Source organism: Colletotrichum tamarilloi, assembly GCF_030869305.1.
Source record: "Colletotrichum tamarilloi strain Tom-12 chromosome Unknown Scaffold_2.1, whole genome shotgun sequence".
Lineage (NCBI taxonomy): Eukaryota > Fungi > Ascomycota > Sordariomycetes > Glomerellales > Glomerellaceae > Colletotrichum > Colletotrichum tamarilloi.
The window spans coordinates 191,174-207,421 of NW_026849385.1; the positions used below are offsets into that span (position 1 = coordinate 191,174).

At 54.7% G+C, this 16,248-nt stretch overlaps 6 protein-coding genes across 6 annotated transcripts; 4 read left to right on the forward strand and 2 right to left on the reverse strand.

The window, feature by feature from the left end:
* Positions 1-1,940: 1,940 nt before the first annotated feature.
* Positions 1,941-2,345, forward strand: CTAM01_00699 (uncharacterized protein; the record flags this gene model as incomplete). The annotated part of the gene is made up of 1 exon (XM_060516747.1): positions 1,941-2,345. The coding sequence occupies one exon, from the start codon at positions 1,941-1,943 to the stop codon at positions 2,343-2,345; it is 405 nt and encodes a 134-aa protein (XP_060388209.1).
* Positions 2,346-2,865: 520 nt separating this feature from the next.
* On the forward strand, positions 2,866-3,785 carry CTAM01_00700 (uncharacterized protein; the record flags this gene model as incomplete). The annotated part of the gene is made up of 2 exons (XM_060516748.1): positions 2,866-3,305; positions 3,368-3,785. 2 exons carry the CDS (start codon positions 2,866-2,868, stop codon positions 3,783-3,785), a joined length of 858 nt encoding a protein of 285 aa, XP_060388210.1.
* Positions 3,786-8,598: 4,813 nt separating this feature from the next.
* On the reverse strand, positions 8,599-8,772 carry CTAM01_00701 (uncharacterized protein; the record flags this gene model as incomplete). The annotated part of the gene is made up of 1 exon (XM_060516749.1): positions 8,599-8,772. The coding sequence occupies one exon, from the start codon at positions 8,770-8,772 to the stop codon at positions 8,599-8,601; it is 174 nt and encodes a 57-aa protein (XP_060388211.1).
* A 1,500-nt stretch (positions 8,773-10,272) lies between these two features.
* On the forward strand, positions 10,273-11,988 carry CTAM01_00702 (isocitrate dehydrogenase; the record flags this gene model as incomplete). Its single annotated transcript, XM_060516750.1, has 2 exons — positions 10,273-10,669; positions 11,027-11,988. 2 exons carry the CDS (start codon positions 10,273-10,275, stop codon positions 11,986-11,988), a joined length of 1,359 nt encoding a protein of 452 aa, XP_060388212.1.
* A 1,079-nt stretch (positions 11,989-13,067) lies between these two features.
* On the reverse strand, positions 13,068-14,338 carry CTAM01_00703 (uncharacterized protein; the record flags this gene model as incomplete). The annotated part of the gene is made up of 2 exons (XM_060516751.1): positions 13,068-14,022; positions 14,103-14,338. 2 exons carry the CDS (start codon positions 14,336-14,338, stop codon positions 13,068-13,070), a joined length of 1,191 nt encoding a protein of 396 aa, XP_060388213.1.
* A 540-nt stretch (positions 14,339-14,878) lies between these two features.
* On the forward strand, positions 14,879-15,940 carry CTAM01_00704 (uncharacterized protein; the record flags this gene model as incomplete). Its single annotated transcript, XM_060516752.1, has 1 exon — positions 14,879-15,940. One exon carries the CDS (start codon positions 14,879-14,881, stop codon positions 15,938-15,940), a length of 1,062 nt encoding a protein of 353 aa, XP_060388214.1.
* Between the last annotated feature and the right edge of the window lie 308 nt (positions 15,941-16,248).

Below are 16,248 nucleotides of genomic sequence, written 5' to 3' on the forward strand. Positions count from 1 at the left end.
CATCACCACCTTCCGACAAAGTTGACATTGCACAAGCGATGGAAGACTTCTAGAAGGTTGTCGAGGCCCACCTTTCCTTCCCCCGGGCGCGTCGCGGACCTGCCAACTGGCCTCCTTCCCAACTAGCAACCGTGAACCCAGTCGAGCGTCATGGGTAGGACCCAGCAAAAGCCCGTTGGCAGAGCGGTTTATTCAGATGACTACCTTTTCCTGGAGTCATCAAAGTCTCTTCTGACCATCCACGAGGCTCGAATACCTCTCCAAGTGACTCCAACACGTTGGACCGAATCCACATCTCGAGGTCTCTCAACCTTCCAACAGTATCGCATACCTGGCCTCCGTGTTTTCTCACGCCAGAAAATGGCTCGTCCGAGCAAAAGGCCCATCAGAATGGATCCTGCTACTACTCGATATGCGCCTCTTTGAAGATCCAACAGACTCTGATTTACACCAGCATGACAAAAAAAGGCACCTTTTCGTATCGCCGTATCCTCTCTGACTTGCTCACCGAACCAAACCTGCATCGACCGTCAGCCGGACATGAAGCACGCCCGCCGCTATCTCCCGATTCTTCCGTCCCCACGCCAGAAGTAGGGCACCTACCTATCTTGCCAAAGACACCTGACCATTGCAAGGTGTCGTTTGCGCGAAAAGGGTGAAGTTTCACCATCTTACAGACTACATACTCATTATGGCCGTCACCGCCTGTATCACTGTTCCCCGTTCAGGGTCGGCGGACGCTCAGAGGGGGCAACGTGGCCGAGGAGACAGGAAATCGGACCTGGAATCGCCCCGGAACCGGTTCACTTGGTTGGCCATCACTCATCAGTCCTTCTGGGTCTCAGGCTATTCCGGTAGGCAACATGCAGCTTTGCGGCGGATCCAGCGGATTGGCCCCCGATGGAATACCTCGATGTGACAGTGGTTGCACTGCAACTGTGCTGCGCAGCACCACACAATCCATCAACGAGCCATGACAACAACTCACTCCCAGGAAAGCAACCGAGGTACAACGGTACTCCGTATTCAATGTCTGCCCCAGAAGGGAATCGCTTCGCTGGGCAGAGGGGTCCTCCGCCAGAGAGTGAGAGACTCCATTGGATTCCAAACCGCCCCCTAGGCTTACTATGGCCTCACCTACCTGGTTACGATTGGACCAGTGAGGGCTTCATGATTTGCGGTACCATTGTTTCTTGGCTGATTCCACTCTAGCATTCGGACCCTGCACAGCAGCAAGGGCTGGGACTGCAAGCGTTCACGCGCACACTAGTGTGGCAGTGCGGGGCCAGGCAACGAGATATTCTACCAGTCAAGCCTCTCCTCCGCGATTCCGATCTTCAGTCCATCTAGACAGCCGCATCGCATCCTGCCAAGTCCGCCCCGAGCCCGAGCCCTACAACGCCCTAATTGCTACCGTCCAGTTTGCTATGCCACTGAGCGACAATCTCTCGCCATCCATGACATATCTCACAACTGTCGGTTTCATAGCTCACTGGCTTATCTTCGAGCCCCTTGTCCGGTCCTGCACTAGACGCGGTACCTCGAGTCCCCAACTCTGGGTTGACTGACCTTGACCCTGCCGTGCCGTACAAACCGACCACCAGAAACATTTCCATAATGGGGCCTTTCTCTGCCCCGGTTTATCTTTTGGGTCTGCCAGACATGTCTTGGGTCGCCAGTACCTTTTACCAATGAAGTCGGCCCAAAAACACTCATGGTAACTCAGAGCTGACTGCCCAGCCGGAACTGGTCCCCCCTTTCGATTCAATGTCAACGGCGGTTGAGGCCCCCTCGAATGTATCCGTACCGCGCTCTTTAACCACCCCGCCGCCAGCCCTGTCGAGTGATAGGTGGGTGCATCGTCATGGGAGTATCTGGCGGGTCTTGGGCTGACCTGATCTCGAATCTCGCCGGTTTGTTCTCAGACCAGGTTGCCAGTTATGCATGTCTTCCCGCATGAATCCATCGACTTGGTGGCTGGCGATTCTAAGCCCCCTTCTAGAAGCATGTCACTCACCGAGGACCGCCTCTCACTTGATCAAACGTTCAAGTTGGTGGAGAAACCCCAGCACTTGCAGTTGTTTCCTCGCTTCGCGCCGTATGGCCAAGACAACTCTATCCCATCTTCACCCTACGCGGAAATGGCCCGGGGGCTGATGGAGCTTTACGACGTTCGACATGCCCGCTCATTTGAGGCTCCCCATGGCCAAGGCCGTCTTACGGAGGTCGAAGCCTTGTGCTGGTGGGTTGCCATGACCCCATTCTACCGCCTGCTCGTGTATCTGTGCCGCTTGACGTCTCGCTGCCACCTTTATTCCTTCCAGCTCCAAGGCGGTGAAACTTGAATTTGCCTTGTCCCGCTCATACTTGAACCACCCACTTCCCCCTCCAATTCGTGAGCTTGTCATTTGGGAATCACTTCAACAAATCCTTTATCTGCTCGGACTCTAGTGTTGTTCGGTACTGCACTTTGCCTAACACTTACCCTGTTCATGAACAGGCTTCCACTCCTTTCTGGACTATAAACCCCACGGCGACGAGGATTTTTGCCTGTACTCTACTTATTCACAATCTAAGCTACCTTACTTCCATGGGTATTTATGTGTGAGCCACGTTTTTGACTCTCCGAAACCAGCCTGCCTACCCCCCCCCCCCCCCACGAGCCTGACACTGGCATCCCATTTATGTAAGTTGGTATATTTTCCTTGGCTCCCGGCATTCCTCGCTACTGCTTACTCTCCTTTAAATGTTGTATGCTCCCCCCAACCTTGCCAGGTCACCCTCCCTTTACTGAACTGCTATCCAGAAGCCGGGATATAAACGGTTTAGACAGCACGACAGTTCCACCTGTTTAAGTCAGAAACAATGGACAGCCACTATTACCGCGGAGCAGGCTATCATGTTAACGCAACGTCTCCAGTATCGGCAGGAGACTACCTTGACTACCCTACTTTCCTAGAGGCTCCGGAACTTGCTCGCCAGCCCTCCGATATCAGCTCCCGAGGTCCTCTTACACCATCTTCATACGGCTCTTCGCCTGGTATGTCATACTCATACGCGCATAACATGAGCCACTCTCCTACGGGCGACTATGGCGATGGCTACGACGAGAGCTATGGAGGATACTATGCAGACGAGTATGCGAGTGCTGCGTCTTCATCGGCACAACAAGCGTCTGAACCTTACTATGGAAACGTAGACTGGTCGCAGTACGACTACGTTCCCACCGAAGACGGAGGCTACTGGCAGATGAAACCACGATATGTTCCTGCAGGGCAGTATCCAACAGTGATACCCCATCAAGGGTTAGTCAATGCGGAGGCCTCTGACAGAGATGGTCAAGCGGTGCTAACAATGCTGTGCGCAGTGGCCAAGAGCAGCAAGAAGTCGTGGACTACAAATTCCCCTGCCTCGAGGCGGGATGCACAGCAAACCCGTTCAAGCGCAAGGCCGACCTCGAGAGACACTATAGACAAGTCCACCAAGACCCCTCAAAGAAGGAAGCTCACAAGTGCGACTATCCAAAGTGCTCGCGAAGAAGCGAACCATTCGGACGACGGGACCACTTCAGAGATCACCTGCGAGACTATCACAACGAAGATATTTTCAAGCGGGGCACCCACGTGGACGACAGCTGGCTCCAGGGACGCAATCTCTCGTCGCGATGGTGGCGGTGCTCAAAGTGCTTGATAAGGGTTGATGTCAATTCGTATCCGGACCACGTTTGCCCCAAGTGCAAGAATCCGTGTGAAGACAAACGCAAGCGTGCGCGAGGTTGGCATTGAGGGTCATCGTTGGCACTGCCCCATCGTCGAAGGCGGATCACCATTGGGCCACAGGCACGGTCAAAGCTGATGCCTAGAGGTGAAGACGCACCTGCAAGAGCTTGGAAAACGACGCCCCGGTTGCTTTCCCCACAGGAAGAAGGCGGTAAAAGTTGACAGCGAAACGAAGCCCAGGTTCCGGAGTACAGGAGCCAGGGCCGTCGCCCGACACGACATGCTGGCTTTTAGCGACCCGGCAAAACGTCTCTCTTTCTTTGGTGTGGCCCACTGACAAGAGTGCGGCTGAGGCAACACAAGCTTATGACGTTGGCAACCATACCATAGAGTCGGGTTGCACAACCAATCACGTCGGCACGACTCGGCCTTGTTGCAGCTCACTTTCTCTTTCGGAATTGGTGGCCAGCAACAGTCGCAGCAAAGTCAGTCCGTCCTTAGCTCAACAGGCCATGATGTTACCTACTGAGTCTAGATACGATTGGGCATGGACTGCATGGTCCTAGGCGGTCATGTGGAGCAGCAGGGTATGAGGTTCGCGGAGGAGGTTGTTTTTTCAACGACAGGCTTTGCCCATGTGGGAAGGCTTCGAGAAGAAGTCTATGCAGGCTGTGTGGCTTTGACCACTGCACATCTGACGATAATGGGCCCTGGGAACCTTTGCCTACTTGGCTACCCCTTCGCTCTTCTGAATGGGCAAGCAGGGACACGAAAAGCAGGGAGCACATGGCCGGAGGATGCAAGGGTGGTTGGGCCTAGCGGTCTTAGTGGTCTTGGTGTTACCTCAAGGTGTGTGGTGATCGATAGACGGATGTACGTCGCGAGACGCTTTTCCTTATGTTTTCTGCATGGAGGTGGGGCTGTGCCTATTTTTCCAGTCTTGTTATGGCTCAACTGTCTTGGGACTGGGGTGGGAATGGGGACGAGAGGATGGATTGATACGACGATTGGGGTAGCTTGCAGGTGTGGCGCAAGGCATATTCGGGACCATGAGAGGTGATTGTAAAGGTTTAATATGGGGCGGGCATCTCGGTCTCCTCGCATTGCGGCACGGGGCCTTACTGGGCTGATCGGATGGGATGGGGAGGTATTGTCGAACTGGATGGATGCGGACGACGGCTTACTGTTTTTGTTTGGAAGGGGGGTTGGAGAGGAGAGGAGAGGAGAGGAGATGGACGACGATGACCATTACGACAAACTACACTATTACACGACTGCAACGATTTCGGCCCAAGGAAACAGGAAGACATTACAGAGTAATTCGCCAAGAGGAGAAGGCAGACAACGAGACAAGAAAGACAAAGATACCCTGAATTCGAAATGCATCTACATACATACATCGTACAGCTGACGGGGGAGCGGGAAGCTAAGCACGCACATCAGATGACCTTTACCGTACGGATACACCACGGAGGTCTCGCTTAGGGGATAACGGAAGGAAGCTTTTTGCCTGCGCGGAAGGAAGCTACACTACTGTGCCGTGGCGAGCTTTATCTTGTACACCCTGCCGAATCGAACGGTAGCTTAGGGTAAGGTAAGGTAAGGTGAGCAGAGAGCGGGCGTGGATGTGGTTGTGGTGGCAGTCGAGGTGGAGGACGGCAAAGAAGAAGGATGCGGTGAAACGCGCGCTTCTGCTTGTCTATAGTGACACCGTATCACCGAGACAGCCTTGTGGGAATGGGTGATGATGATGATGGTGATGGTGATGGTGATCATTGATGGGGTAGGGCGTTCTCGGTGCTTGTTTAATTGCAAAGAGACACACGATGATGTGGGATGGATGGAATGGGGAGGGGGGGGGGGGGGGGGTGGGGGGGTGGGGGGGGGGGGTGGGGGGTGGGGGGGGGGGGGGTGTTGTGTTTTAAGGGAGAAGGAGAAGGGGGGGGGGGGGGGGGGGGGGGGGGGGGGGGGGGGGGGGGGGGCATTGTATTGGAAGCTGCAGGGTGCGGGGAGACGGGCGGTGGTGGCTTAGAATCGACAGATTACCGTACATAGTTGCTGACGGTGGAACGAACGTACGTAGTATACCTCGAGGTACATACACACACGCGCGCATTACATAGAACTACGTGAGGTAGCGGGCATGGGATGACTCGGGGGTGATTAGTGCATGGTCCTTTTCTACCGTGGACCACCTCGGGCCTTTTTCTTTTCTCTTCTCATGTCTCTACTTTTTGTGTAACCCGTCAGCTCATGGGAGTATTACAATAATATTGGTTTACATTTTTTTCGTCGTCAGTTTGCCTACCTTGGATGGGATGAGATGAGATGAGACGAGACTGTGAGACTAGAAAGCTCGGCGTTGAGTCCGCCATTATCTGATTTGACGTCACATTAAGGCTATGCATACAGATACTCTCCCTTCAACTGACAACGCAGTAAAATGACAGTAAATACATTGCCATTTGCCATTTGTCAATGCCGATGACCTGCCTGCCTGGCCAACCGCCGAAGCGCCTGGGAATATGTATCTCCGTTTGCGCGCGTTAGGTGGGCATCACGCTTTAAACGCGCCCAGGTAGCATTTCAGGATTCGCGCGCAGGGCTTGCTTGGGTACGTGTACGGCGTAGTCAAGAGAGTTGAAACGTAGGCAGACATTAGTGTATAGGAGAAATAGTGTTCGAGTCCAAGTCAAGGAAGAGGATGATGGTCATCGGGACCATGCTGCAAGGAAAAGGATTTGGGCGAATGGGTATTGAAGCGTTTATGCGGATCAGAGGCGTGGGCGAGGTTAATGAGGCGGTGATGGTTTTTTTGGAGCAAGTCTGTGCTACCAGTGGATATTGAGAGGTCCCTTTTCCCTTAGCCTCTCTCTATACCTAGCATGCGAGGATGCAGGTTAATATGCTGACGAGCAGGCTTAGTACAATGACTACAGCAATACTTGACTTGCTTCCGGCGGTACGAATGAGGTTGAAACAAGGAGGAAGAAGCGAAGCTGTGGCCTGTTTCTCGCGAGTTTCTCGCTACCTGGTTTCTTTGGCCTCGGTTCTTGAACCATAAAGCCACTAGGTAATCACGACTCCGCGACTCCGCTGATGTCTTGGGTGTTTAGCGCCAATTGTGGCATGGGTTGATGGGACATTGCATGGCGGCATGGCGGATACGGATTTCGGATCGGGGGGGAAGGGGGAAGGGGGAGGAACTAAATGTCGTGAGGATTGCTGTGCATTAGCTTTCGTGTTTTCCTAATCACCATGGATCATAGCCTGCCCGCCTTTCGGACTTGGTGAGTCATAGGCGAAGGTGCGTTATCATCATCGTCGTCATTATCATAATTACTATCCGTAAAACTGATGTACGCCCACTAGCAGTAGTAAGGGCAGCTTCGCGACGGGGAGAAGGAAGGGCGGAACTTTTGCCAAACCTCAAATACAAAAGGGCGAGATACAAAAGGGCGTAGGGGTTCATGGTGTCGTGACGGTCTTTTATTTCTTGCGAATTAAGGCAAGGTGAGGTGGCATCTGGCTGGAATGGGTATAGAGAGAAAAAAGACAAGGTCACAGAGTTGGATCGGACAACAGCAGTGAAGATCCTCCCCGTGGTTGCAGGTACATACATAGGAAGGCCCGGAAGGATGACGGCCGACAGACGACAGGGTCGAATTATGATACCTATGTCTCTGCTGTTGAGGAGTGAGACACTTGACCGACTATCCCCGATCGACCGTGACCGCAAACTCCCGCCTTTCTCTGTGTGTCTCTGGAGTGGAACGTAAAAAAAAAAGAGAAAAAAGAAACAAAAGTGAGATAATGTGGAGGACCTGGAGGGGTAAACTAGGAAGGGTGCGGTATGGAAAGCTTGGAAGTCGGAAGGGAAACCTCTTGGGATAGGGCTGAAGAGGTCCAAAAAATTGAGACGTAGTGAGATGCGACTGAGACAAACGGCTGGGCAGAGTGTGGCTGTGACGGCGGCAGCGGACAGCAGTAGTACCTAGCAAGATGCAAGCCCGTCCTCGGTTGCTATTACCGGGCCGCCTGCGGCCTTGCATGTTGAATTCCTCTCGTCCGAGACTCAGATGGCACGAATACGGGGCTAATACCAGGTAGGTAATGACAGGTATCCGTAGGACGGAGTAGAGAAAGAGAGAAAGACCCCGTACGCCAAGATCTGACGGGGACGAAGACAAATGTCGGGGGTATTTTCAGCTGAGGCAAAGTGGCATTGTGCTTTGCGAACTATCGATATCTGACCGGCATGGAATGGAAAATAGACGCCCATGAACACCAAAAGGACCATGTATTGTTGTTACATTGCAGGTTTCCATCCTTCCCGTCAGGCGGGCGGAGACATAGAGAGACGGGTGATCCTTTTGCAGAGTTGCACACCTGACGACAACTGCGCAAATTCGTATACGTTCATCTACGGCATGAGCCCAGGGTTAATCTTGATCTCGAGTGTCGGTCGTACATGCACGAGGTCCCGCGGGTCGCGAGGGATGGAATGATACCATGCGTGTTGAGCTGACGCTGCCAGCGGTCGATGACAGGACGCCATCTGGGAGAAGCTGGTTGACACGTGACTCCTTGCTTAGGTAAGGAGTGGATGAGTGGTAAGCCACTGCTTAGGTAACAGGGCCAGCTCCACTCCTCGGTGCTTCCTTCGGTGGTCGTTGTGATCTTATCGCGGGAGGTCGGGTCTGCGGGCCTAGTGCGACCGAGATCGGAGCAAGTCCAGCTCCGCTGTATGCAGGAAAAAGCAGTCATGGCGGGGCTCAGTTGGAAAGCAAAATGTTTTTTTCCCTTGAAGCTATCGCAGGGAAGCACTGACATAGGGCGCAGAGAATCAGGAAGCTCTGTCATGAGTCGACACGGCTGACTACCTATGCGCTGGCTGTATTTGTGACACAACTTTCTTTGCGAATGCGATTGAAGCATTTTGGGGGTCGCTCCGGGCAGGAGAAATTCCGCACCCGAGACCAAAGTGACAAGATGCCGAGGAAACGCCTATTTCACCGTCCCCATACTTTGATAAGATCAAATTTATCTTCATCTCAAGTTCAAGTCCTCAGCATGAACTTCCCCATCCGACAAAAAGCTAACTACAAGAGAGCGCGGCAGCAAGCAATCCGACAACAGACGAAACAATCGACTGCGCGCAAAATCATCTGGTGATCAACTTTGGGATGCTGTTTCGTCTCGACTGTCTTGGTTGCTTTCCCCGCACGAAGCTCTCTGGCAACGTGTGGGGTGGGTGGTGGGAGGACATTGGATTCGGAAGAGGAGGAAAGACTGGACAAATTCGTGACAAGGGGGACCTTTTGTAATTTTTATGAGAGAGAGGCCTGTTAACCCTTCCAATCACGCTGCTTTCATGCATTGCTCCCCATGCTCCTGTCCTCTCAGAGCAGATGACGAATTGGCATTGGTCCGCAAACAGCAGAGACGGGCCAAGGCCCAGGAAAGGGTCACAAGTGGTATTTCTGAGACAACCACTGCAGAAAAAACAGCAAAAAAGTTGCTGCAGAAGATTTGCGTTGGATTGCTTTTCGTCATGCGACGGGTTGCGCGAAGAAGTTGTGCGTAGGTAGCTAGTCTTATGCCATATTTCTTTCTTCGAGTCACACCAGGAAAATATCGCAAAAACCTTTTCTAGCTCCAAAGATTTAGCAAGAACTGAAGAATGCCCAGAGACCGCCGATATAGGATGAAGAAAAGGACTCATCAAAGTCAGAACTATGAGCCCCGAGAAGCGCAAAGGCCGAAGAGAGGTCCGAGACGGAGGAAAAGGAACTGGAACCACGACCCCTTGAGGCAAGACTGGCCGGGGGCCGATGCTATCCATGCCTTTTGAGCATTCTCATTAGTCTTGCTACTTACAAGCCGTTACCTCGCGACCAACGAAGAGTGACAGACTGGGAGGCGATACCCGCAAAAACAGAGCTGTTGTGGTACCTCTACCTCACACCGTCACACACCCACACACCGGTCCCCGGAAGGCACACCTGTGACGATCTCGGCTCGGCTGCCATCCCGCTCTCTCCTGCTGCTGCGACTGCGTTTTTCTACTGCGTGAACTTCTTGCGCGACTTGCCCTTTTCCTGTCCTTTCCTGCTTCGACAAGGTCTCAATTGCAACCGGCCACTTTGCCTCTTTTCACTCCTCCCCCTCAACCAATCTTTCCCTCGCGGTTTTGCTGTCTATCCTTTGCAAGCAAACCTTCCATCCTTCTCCTCCTTCTCCAAAAAGCAACAGCAGAGCATCCTTAGCTTCGCGATCGTCAGCACCTTGTTCGTAGCTTAGCTGTCAAGCGCCTCATCCGCTCGCACAGTCTGCACTCTTGACAGCCTGCAGCAAGCCCGTCATCGTGCCGTTGCATCTGCTTCTGCCGCCGCCGCCACCACCCGAAGCTCACTACCGGATCACACGACCCGGCTCCTCCTAGTAACCGCGGCCCAAGAAGCTCCCCCGCCGCCGCCTTCCCGACCGAAAAGCCGAAAACAATCCCTCAAATCCCAATTCCTCCCGCGCGCCGCCTCGCAAACCGCCCATCATGAACGCAGCCCGCTTCCTCCGCCGTCCCGCAACCTTTGCTCTCCGGCCCTCCTTCATCGTTCCCCAGTCTTCCGCCTCCTTCTCCTCCTCCGCCTCCTTCAACTTTGCCCGCACAATGGCCGCCGCCGCCAAGATCAAGGTCAAGAACCCCGTCGTCGAGCTCGACGGCGACGAGATGACCCGCATTATCTGGCAGACTATCAAGGACAAGTTCATCCACCCCTACCTCGACATCGACCTCAAGTACTACGATCTCGGCCTGCCCTACCGTGACGAGACCAACGACAAGGTCACCCTCGATGCTGCTGAGGCTATCAAGAAGTACTCAGTCGGTGTCAAGTGCGCCACCATCACCCCCGATGAGCAGCGCGTCGAGGAGTTCAAGCTTAAGCAAAGTAAGTAGCGCGCAGTGGATGTCTTTTCGCCGTCTACCTTCCCTCTTCTTCCGGCACTGTTCCTTGCCCGCTCAAGAGTCTCCCACCGGCCGTTGGACTGGTCAGATCGAACCCCCGGGTTTGTCGCATCCGCGCCGTGGGACCTGTCTCATTCTCCAGCTCCCCGCACTCCGGGGATGCAGCGCCGGCGCATTGCATTTGATCCCCCCTCTGCACCTTCGCAACCTGCACAATTCCAATGGCCGCACATCAAAGATCCTGTCATCAATGGCCCTCTCCTAAAGCACCCCAAAGCAACCCTATCTAGCAGTACAAAGAACATGGACTAACTCAATGGTTCCCTTCCCCTCCCAACAGTGTGGCTCTCCCCCAACGGCACCATTCGTAACCACCTCGGCGGTACCGTCTTCCGCGAGCCCATCGTCATCCCCCGCGTTCCCCGCCTGGTGCCCGGCTGGAAGAAGCCCATCATCATCGGCCGTCACGCCTTCGGCGACCAGTACCGCGCCAAGGATGCGGTTCTCCCCGGCAACGGCACCCTGAAGATGGTCTACACCCCCGAGGGCGGCGAGCCCCAGGAGATCGAGGTCTACAAGTTCAAGAATGGCGGCGGTGTTGCTCAGACCCAGTACAACACTGACGAATCCATCACCGGCTTCGCTCACGCTTCCTTCAAGCTCGCCCTCACCAAGAAGCTGCCCCTGTACATGAGCACCAAGAACACCATCCTCAAGAAGTACGACGGCCGCTTCAAGGACATTTTCCAGGAGCTCTACGAGACCAAGTACAAGGCCGAGTTCGAGGCCGCTGGCATCTGGTACGAGCACCGTCTCATTGACGACATGGTTGCCCAGATGGTCAAGTCCTCCGGCGGCTACATCATGGCCCTGAAGAACTACGATGGTGACGTCCAGTCCGACATCGTCGCCCAGGGCTTCGGCTCCCTCGGCCTCATGACTTCGGTCCTCATCACTCCCGACGGCAAGACCTTCGAGTCCGAGGCCGCCCACGGTACCGTCACCCGCCACTACCGCGAGCACCAGAAGGGCAACGAGACCTCCACCAACCCCATCGCCTCCATCTTCGCGTGGACCCGCGGTCTCATTCAGCGCGGTAAGCTCGACGAGACCCCCGAGGTCGTCGCCTTTGCCGAGTCCCTCGAGAAGGCCTGCATCGACACCGTCGACGTTGACGGCATCATGACCAAGGACTTGGCCCTCGCTTGCGGCAAGACCGCCCGCTCCGACTACGTCACTACCAACGAGTACCTCAACGCCGTCGAGCGCCGCATGAAGAACATCCTCAAGGAGAAGTTGTAAATTCAGAGACAAAACACCGAAGAAAGAAATGCGGACCCGCCGTTATTAAAGAAAAAAACGAATAACACTCTTGTAGACTTCAAGAAAACGCTACATTCTGTAGAGAGAGGGGGCGAAAGCCGGCTTCCTATGGGATAGACGAACCTTCAAGACATAAGAAAGGAGGCGGAACGATCTACGATCTACGAAGCTCCCCCTTGGCGTATGCGAAGAAGAGGGCCTTCTGTATCTAACCTGCGTGAACATGCGAATCTTGTTTTCTCTCTTGCATATCGAAGCTGCAGAAGCATGATGGATCATCTCTCTATATTTTCCGTTGGCTCTTTGTTCTTTCTGGTTTCTGTTCTAGTCAACTTGATATCATCTGGTTTCAGCATATCGACACATGGCATATGGAGGGTTTGGCTTTGTTTGTACATAGTGATGCGGCTACCGTTGGTAAATACCAAATGTCGAGATCCACAGCCAACAAAAGATAAGAAGAAAGCAAGTCCCAAAGCTCAATGATATGCTGACTGGGCGGTGAGCTGTCTCGCCATCTCCGCCCTCCGCAATGGAATAGGGATCCCTCATCTCACAAGATATTCGGTATTCAGCAGTGCATGTTCAGAGAGAAATGTAAAAAGGAAAGAAAATGCACCATTGCTACTCCCTCATTTTGCCCATCCCAATCTGGATCCGGTCAAGAAATCCCGTTGCGCCGTTTCCTCGAGCTTCAGCGCTCCAGCTCTCTCTCTCCGTTTCGTCCTCGCTGTCTTCCTTCTTGAGCCTGCCCACATCCATTGCTCATGAGGCACCCGCGCTAGATGGGCGTGGGAAAGAACAACAGGTCAAAGGAAAATAATAAAAAAGAGATCCATCGATGCATAATGTAGTGTACAAGTCTAGGAAAAGAAAAGGTTTTTCTGTGCTGATTTGACTCTCAGCTGCCCAGCCAAGGCCACAGCATACAGTGCCATCTCAATCGTGACATCTAAAGCATTTTGGCCTGATGGTTTTGATATCTCGGTTGGCCTCCCACAAAAGAACAACGATCAGTCATCCGACGACCAACCTGACAATCTACATTGACGCAGCTTCTAGTCGTCTCTGTCGCGGGAGAGCTCGCTCTTGCGGCCTCTCTTGGACACAGTCGGGGTGCTTACGTCGGCGCTCTCGCTCTTGCGCTTCTTCTTGGTCGGTCTGCTGCTTGAACCCCGGGGCCGGTATCCGTCGTCGTCGTCTCTACCGGCGCGCTTTCTCTTGCCCCGACCTGTGGCCGGTGTCGCGAAGCTGGGACCGTCCGAGTCGGCCTCGTCCATGCTGTGGTCGTAGCTGTCCGCGTCGCGGCGCAGAGCAGCTGCCCTTTCGGCCGCCGCGGCCGCCTTCTCCGCGGCTCGCTGCGCGGCTTTCTCGGCTCGTACGGCGGCGAGCGAGGCACGCTTACCGCCTCGTGATCCGCGACCGCCCCGAGTCTCTCCTCTTGACGCGCCGCCGCCGCGTCGCCTCCGGCCATCTGTCGGAGGTGCCTCGGCTGCTTCTTCGTCTCCGGCGGGTGCGGCGTTCTCGGCATCCTGTAGGAAGGTCTTCGGCGCGTGCTTACGGAGCCAATTGTAGACACTCGTGGGGTTCTTCATCGCAATCGTCTGGGAAAGGGCGTGCGGGTTGGTCTCCGGAAGAGGAGCGTTGCTGCGGGCGACTGGAGCCAGCGTCGGGAGGAGGTTATCGGGGTCGATACGTCGGTCCACGTCGTGGATGTAGTCGTCAATGTCGTCGGCCGTCAGGAACGAAGGAGGGTGAGGCTCGCCGGAGAACGGTTCCATGTCGGCCACGACAGTGGGGTCCTGCTCCTTTGCTTGGGAGTAGGTATAATGCGGTACCTCCTTGAGAAGTGTGTCCAACGACTTGGTAGGTTCATCGGGCTTCTTTCCAGACTTGTCGACGTCAAGAGGTGGGAACGACGTGTCTTCGGGCGGGTCTTGTGAGATATCGAAGCGCTTGTCAAAGGGCAGCTGGGCCGAGGAGTTCATGTCGAGCAGCAGATCGAGTATACGACTGTGGCCGAGGATTAGAAACGACTCGGCAACAACCTACGCTGGCACGGGACTGCAGATTGATTCCAAGAAGATACTTACTCATTCTCGATGGCGATGCGCTTCGCAGTGGCAAGCGCCAGGGACTCTTGGCGATGCAATTCCTCGCAGTCGTGCATCTTCTGATCAAAGGTGATGCGCATCTTGCGATACTTTTTCTTCCATGACTTGTATGTCGCCTTTCCCTCTCCATTCTCCTCATCTTCGGTCTCTTGACCTTCGGCTTTGACGTCGCGGGTCGCGACGGTGCCGTTGGCGTCGCTCATCGCGGATGGCATCGGTGCGGACGACACGGGAGAGTTTTCGTTAGTCGCAGAGGGAAGCTAGTTAATCGTAGTTTGGAGGGCTGTATCAATCGATTGAAGAAATGGGATTCGGCCGTAGATGATGGATGGCGAATGACTTCTACCATTGACGATGGGACAGATTTGGGGTTGGTATTGATGACATTTACGGCTGACTGTTGCTTGAGTATGGAGTTTCCACGGGCGCGCGGATGCAGGGCGACGACGAGGCTGCGATGCACGTTCCTGGCCACTTCTCTCCAGTGAGAGCTTGGGAAAAGCGTCAAGGATAGAGCCACGCAGGGAGTTCAGATAAGCGACCTTCCGAAGTGAGAGGGTGTGGGGGGTGTGTGTGTTTAAGCGGGGTGTGGCTATCACATCTCAAACTCTCCAATTCTTCCTTCACCAGTGAGAGAGAGACTTGTTGAAAATCATTGAACTGCAGTTCCCACAAACGCTTTTTTAATTCTAAAACTTCGTCATTATTCGTTTCCGTCCATCAATTGTATGTTCCGTTTCTTCAAACCTCTACGAATGGCCGAAAACGCAGCAAAGAGACTCAAGATGTCACCCGTCACCATCGGCACCCACAATGGCCACTTCCACGCCGATGAGGCCCTCGCTGTGCACATGCTGCGCAAGCTGCCCACCTACCACGACTCCCAGCTGATCCGCACCCGCGATCCCAAGCTTCTCGAGACCTGCCACACCGTCGTCGACGTCGGCGGCGAGTACGACGACGGCAAGAAGCGCTACGACCACCACCAGCGTGGCTTCGCCACCACCTTCCCCGGCAAGAACACCAAGCTCTCCAGCGCCGGTCTCGTCTTTATGCACTTTGGCAAGGCCATCATCGCCCAGAAGCTCAGCGAGGGCGCCGAGACCCCCGTCGCCGAGGACAGCGCCGAAGTCGAGCTGCTGTGGAACAAGTTGTACGAGAGCTTCGTCGAGGCCCTAGACGCCCACGACAATGGCATCTCCGTCTACGACCCCAAGGCCGTCGCCGCCGCGGGTCTCGAGAAGCGCTTCAGCGAGGGCGCCTTCACTCTTGGCTCTGTCGTCGGCCGCCTGAACCCCAACTGGAACGACCCGGTCCCCTCTGACCCCGTCGAGGCCCAGAAGCTCGAGGACGAGCGTTTCGTCAAGGCCAGCCGCCGCATCGGCGAGGAATTTGACGCCGACCTGGACTACTACACCAAGGCATGGCTGCCCGCCCGCGCCGTCGTGCAGGCCGCCTTCGAGAAGCGCACCCAGTACGACCCCCAGGGCCGCGTGCTCGTCCTCGAGGGCCAGAGCGCACCCTGGAAGGACCACCTCTACTCCCTCGAGGGAGGTAACCCCTCGGTGGTTTACGTCCTGTACCCCGAGAAGCCGACTCCCGATGCCAAGTGGCGTGTGCAGGCGGTGCCCGTCACCAAGGACTCTTTCGAGAGCCGCAAGCCCTTGCCCGAGGCGTGGCGCGGATTCAGAGATGCGGAACTGGACGGCATCTCTGGCATCCCCGGCTGTGTCTTCGTCCACGCTGCGGGCTTCATTGGAGGAAACAAGACATTCGAAGGCGCCAAGGATATGGCGATCAAGGGTCTGGATCTGTGAACAAGGGCACCTATAGAGATTGTCCACTGGGAGGGAGGTTACTGGGATACGGAACGGCGTATGGCATCAAAAGAAGTGTCTCATTGCTCATCAATAGATTGGGTTCCCGCAACATTTTCATTTTGACATTAAAAGCTGTGGGCATCTTTGTGACTTGCTCGGATCGAGCTGTGCTAACAACTCTAAGCTATGCAGCAGGTAGATGGCCTCTATGGGACTATAGAGGAGAGTTGGATGGTCGGCAGAGGAGCATGTGAGCACCCACGAGGACAGACAAGGTGGTCACTCGTAAGAATCGCATTTGCGCA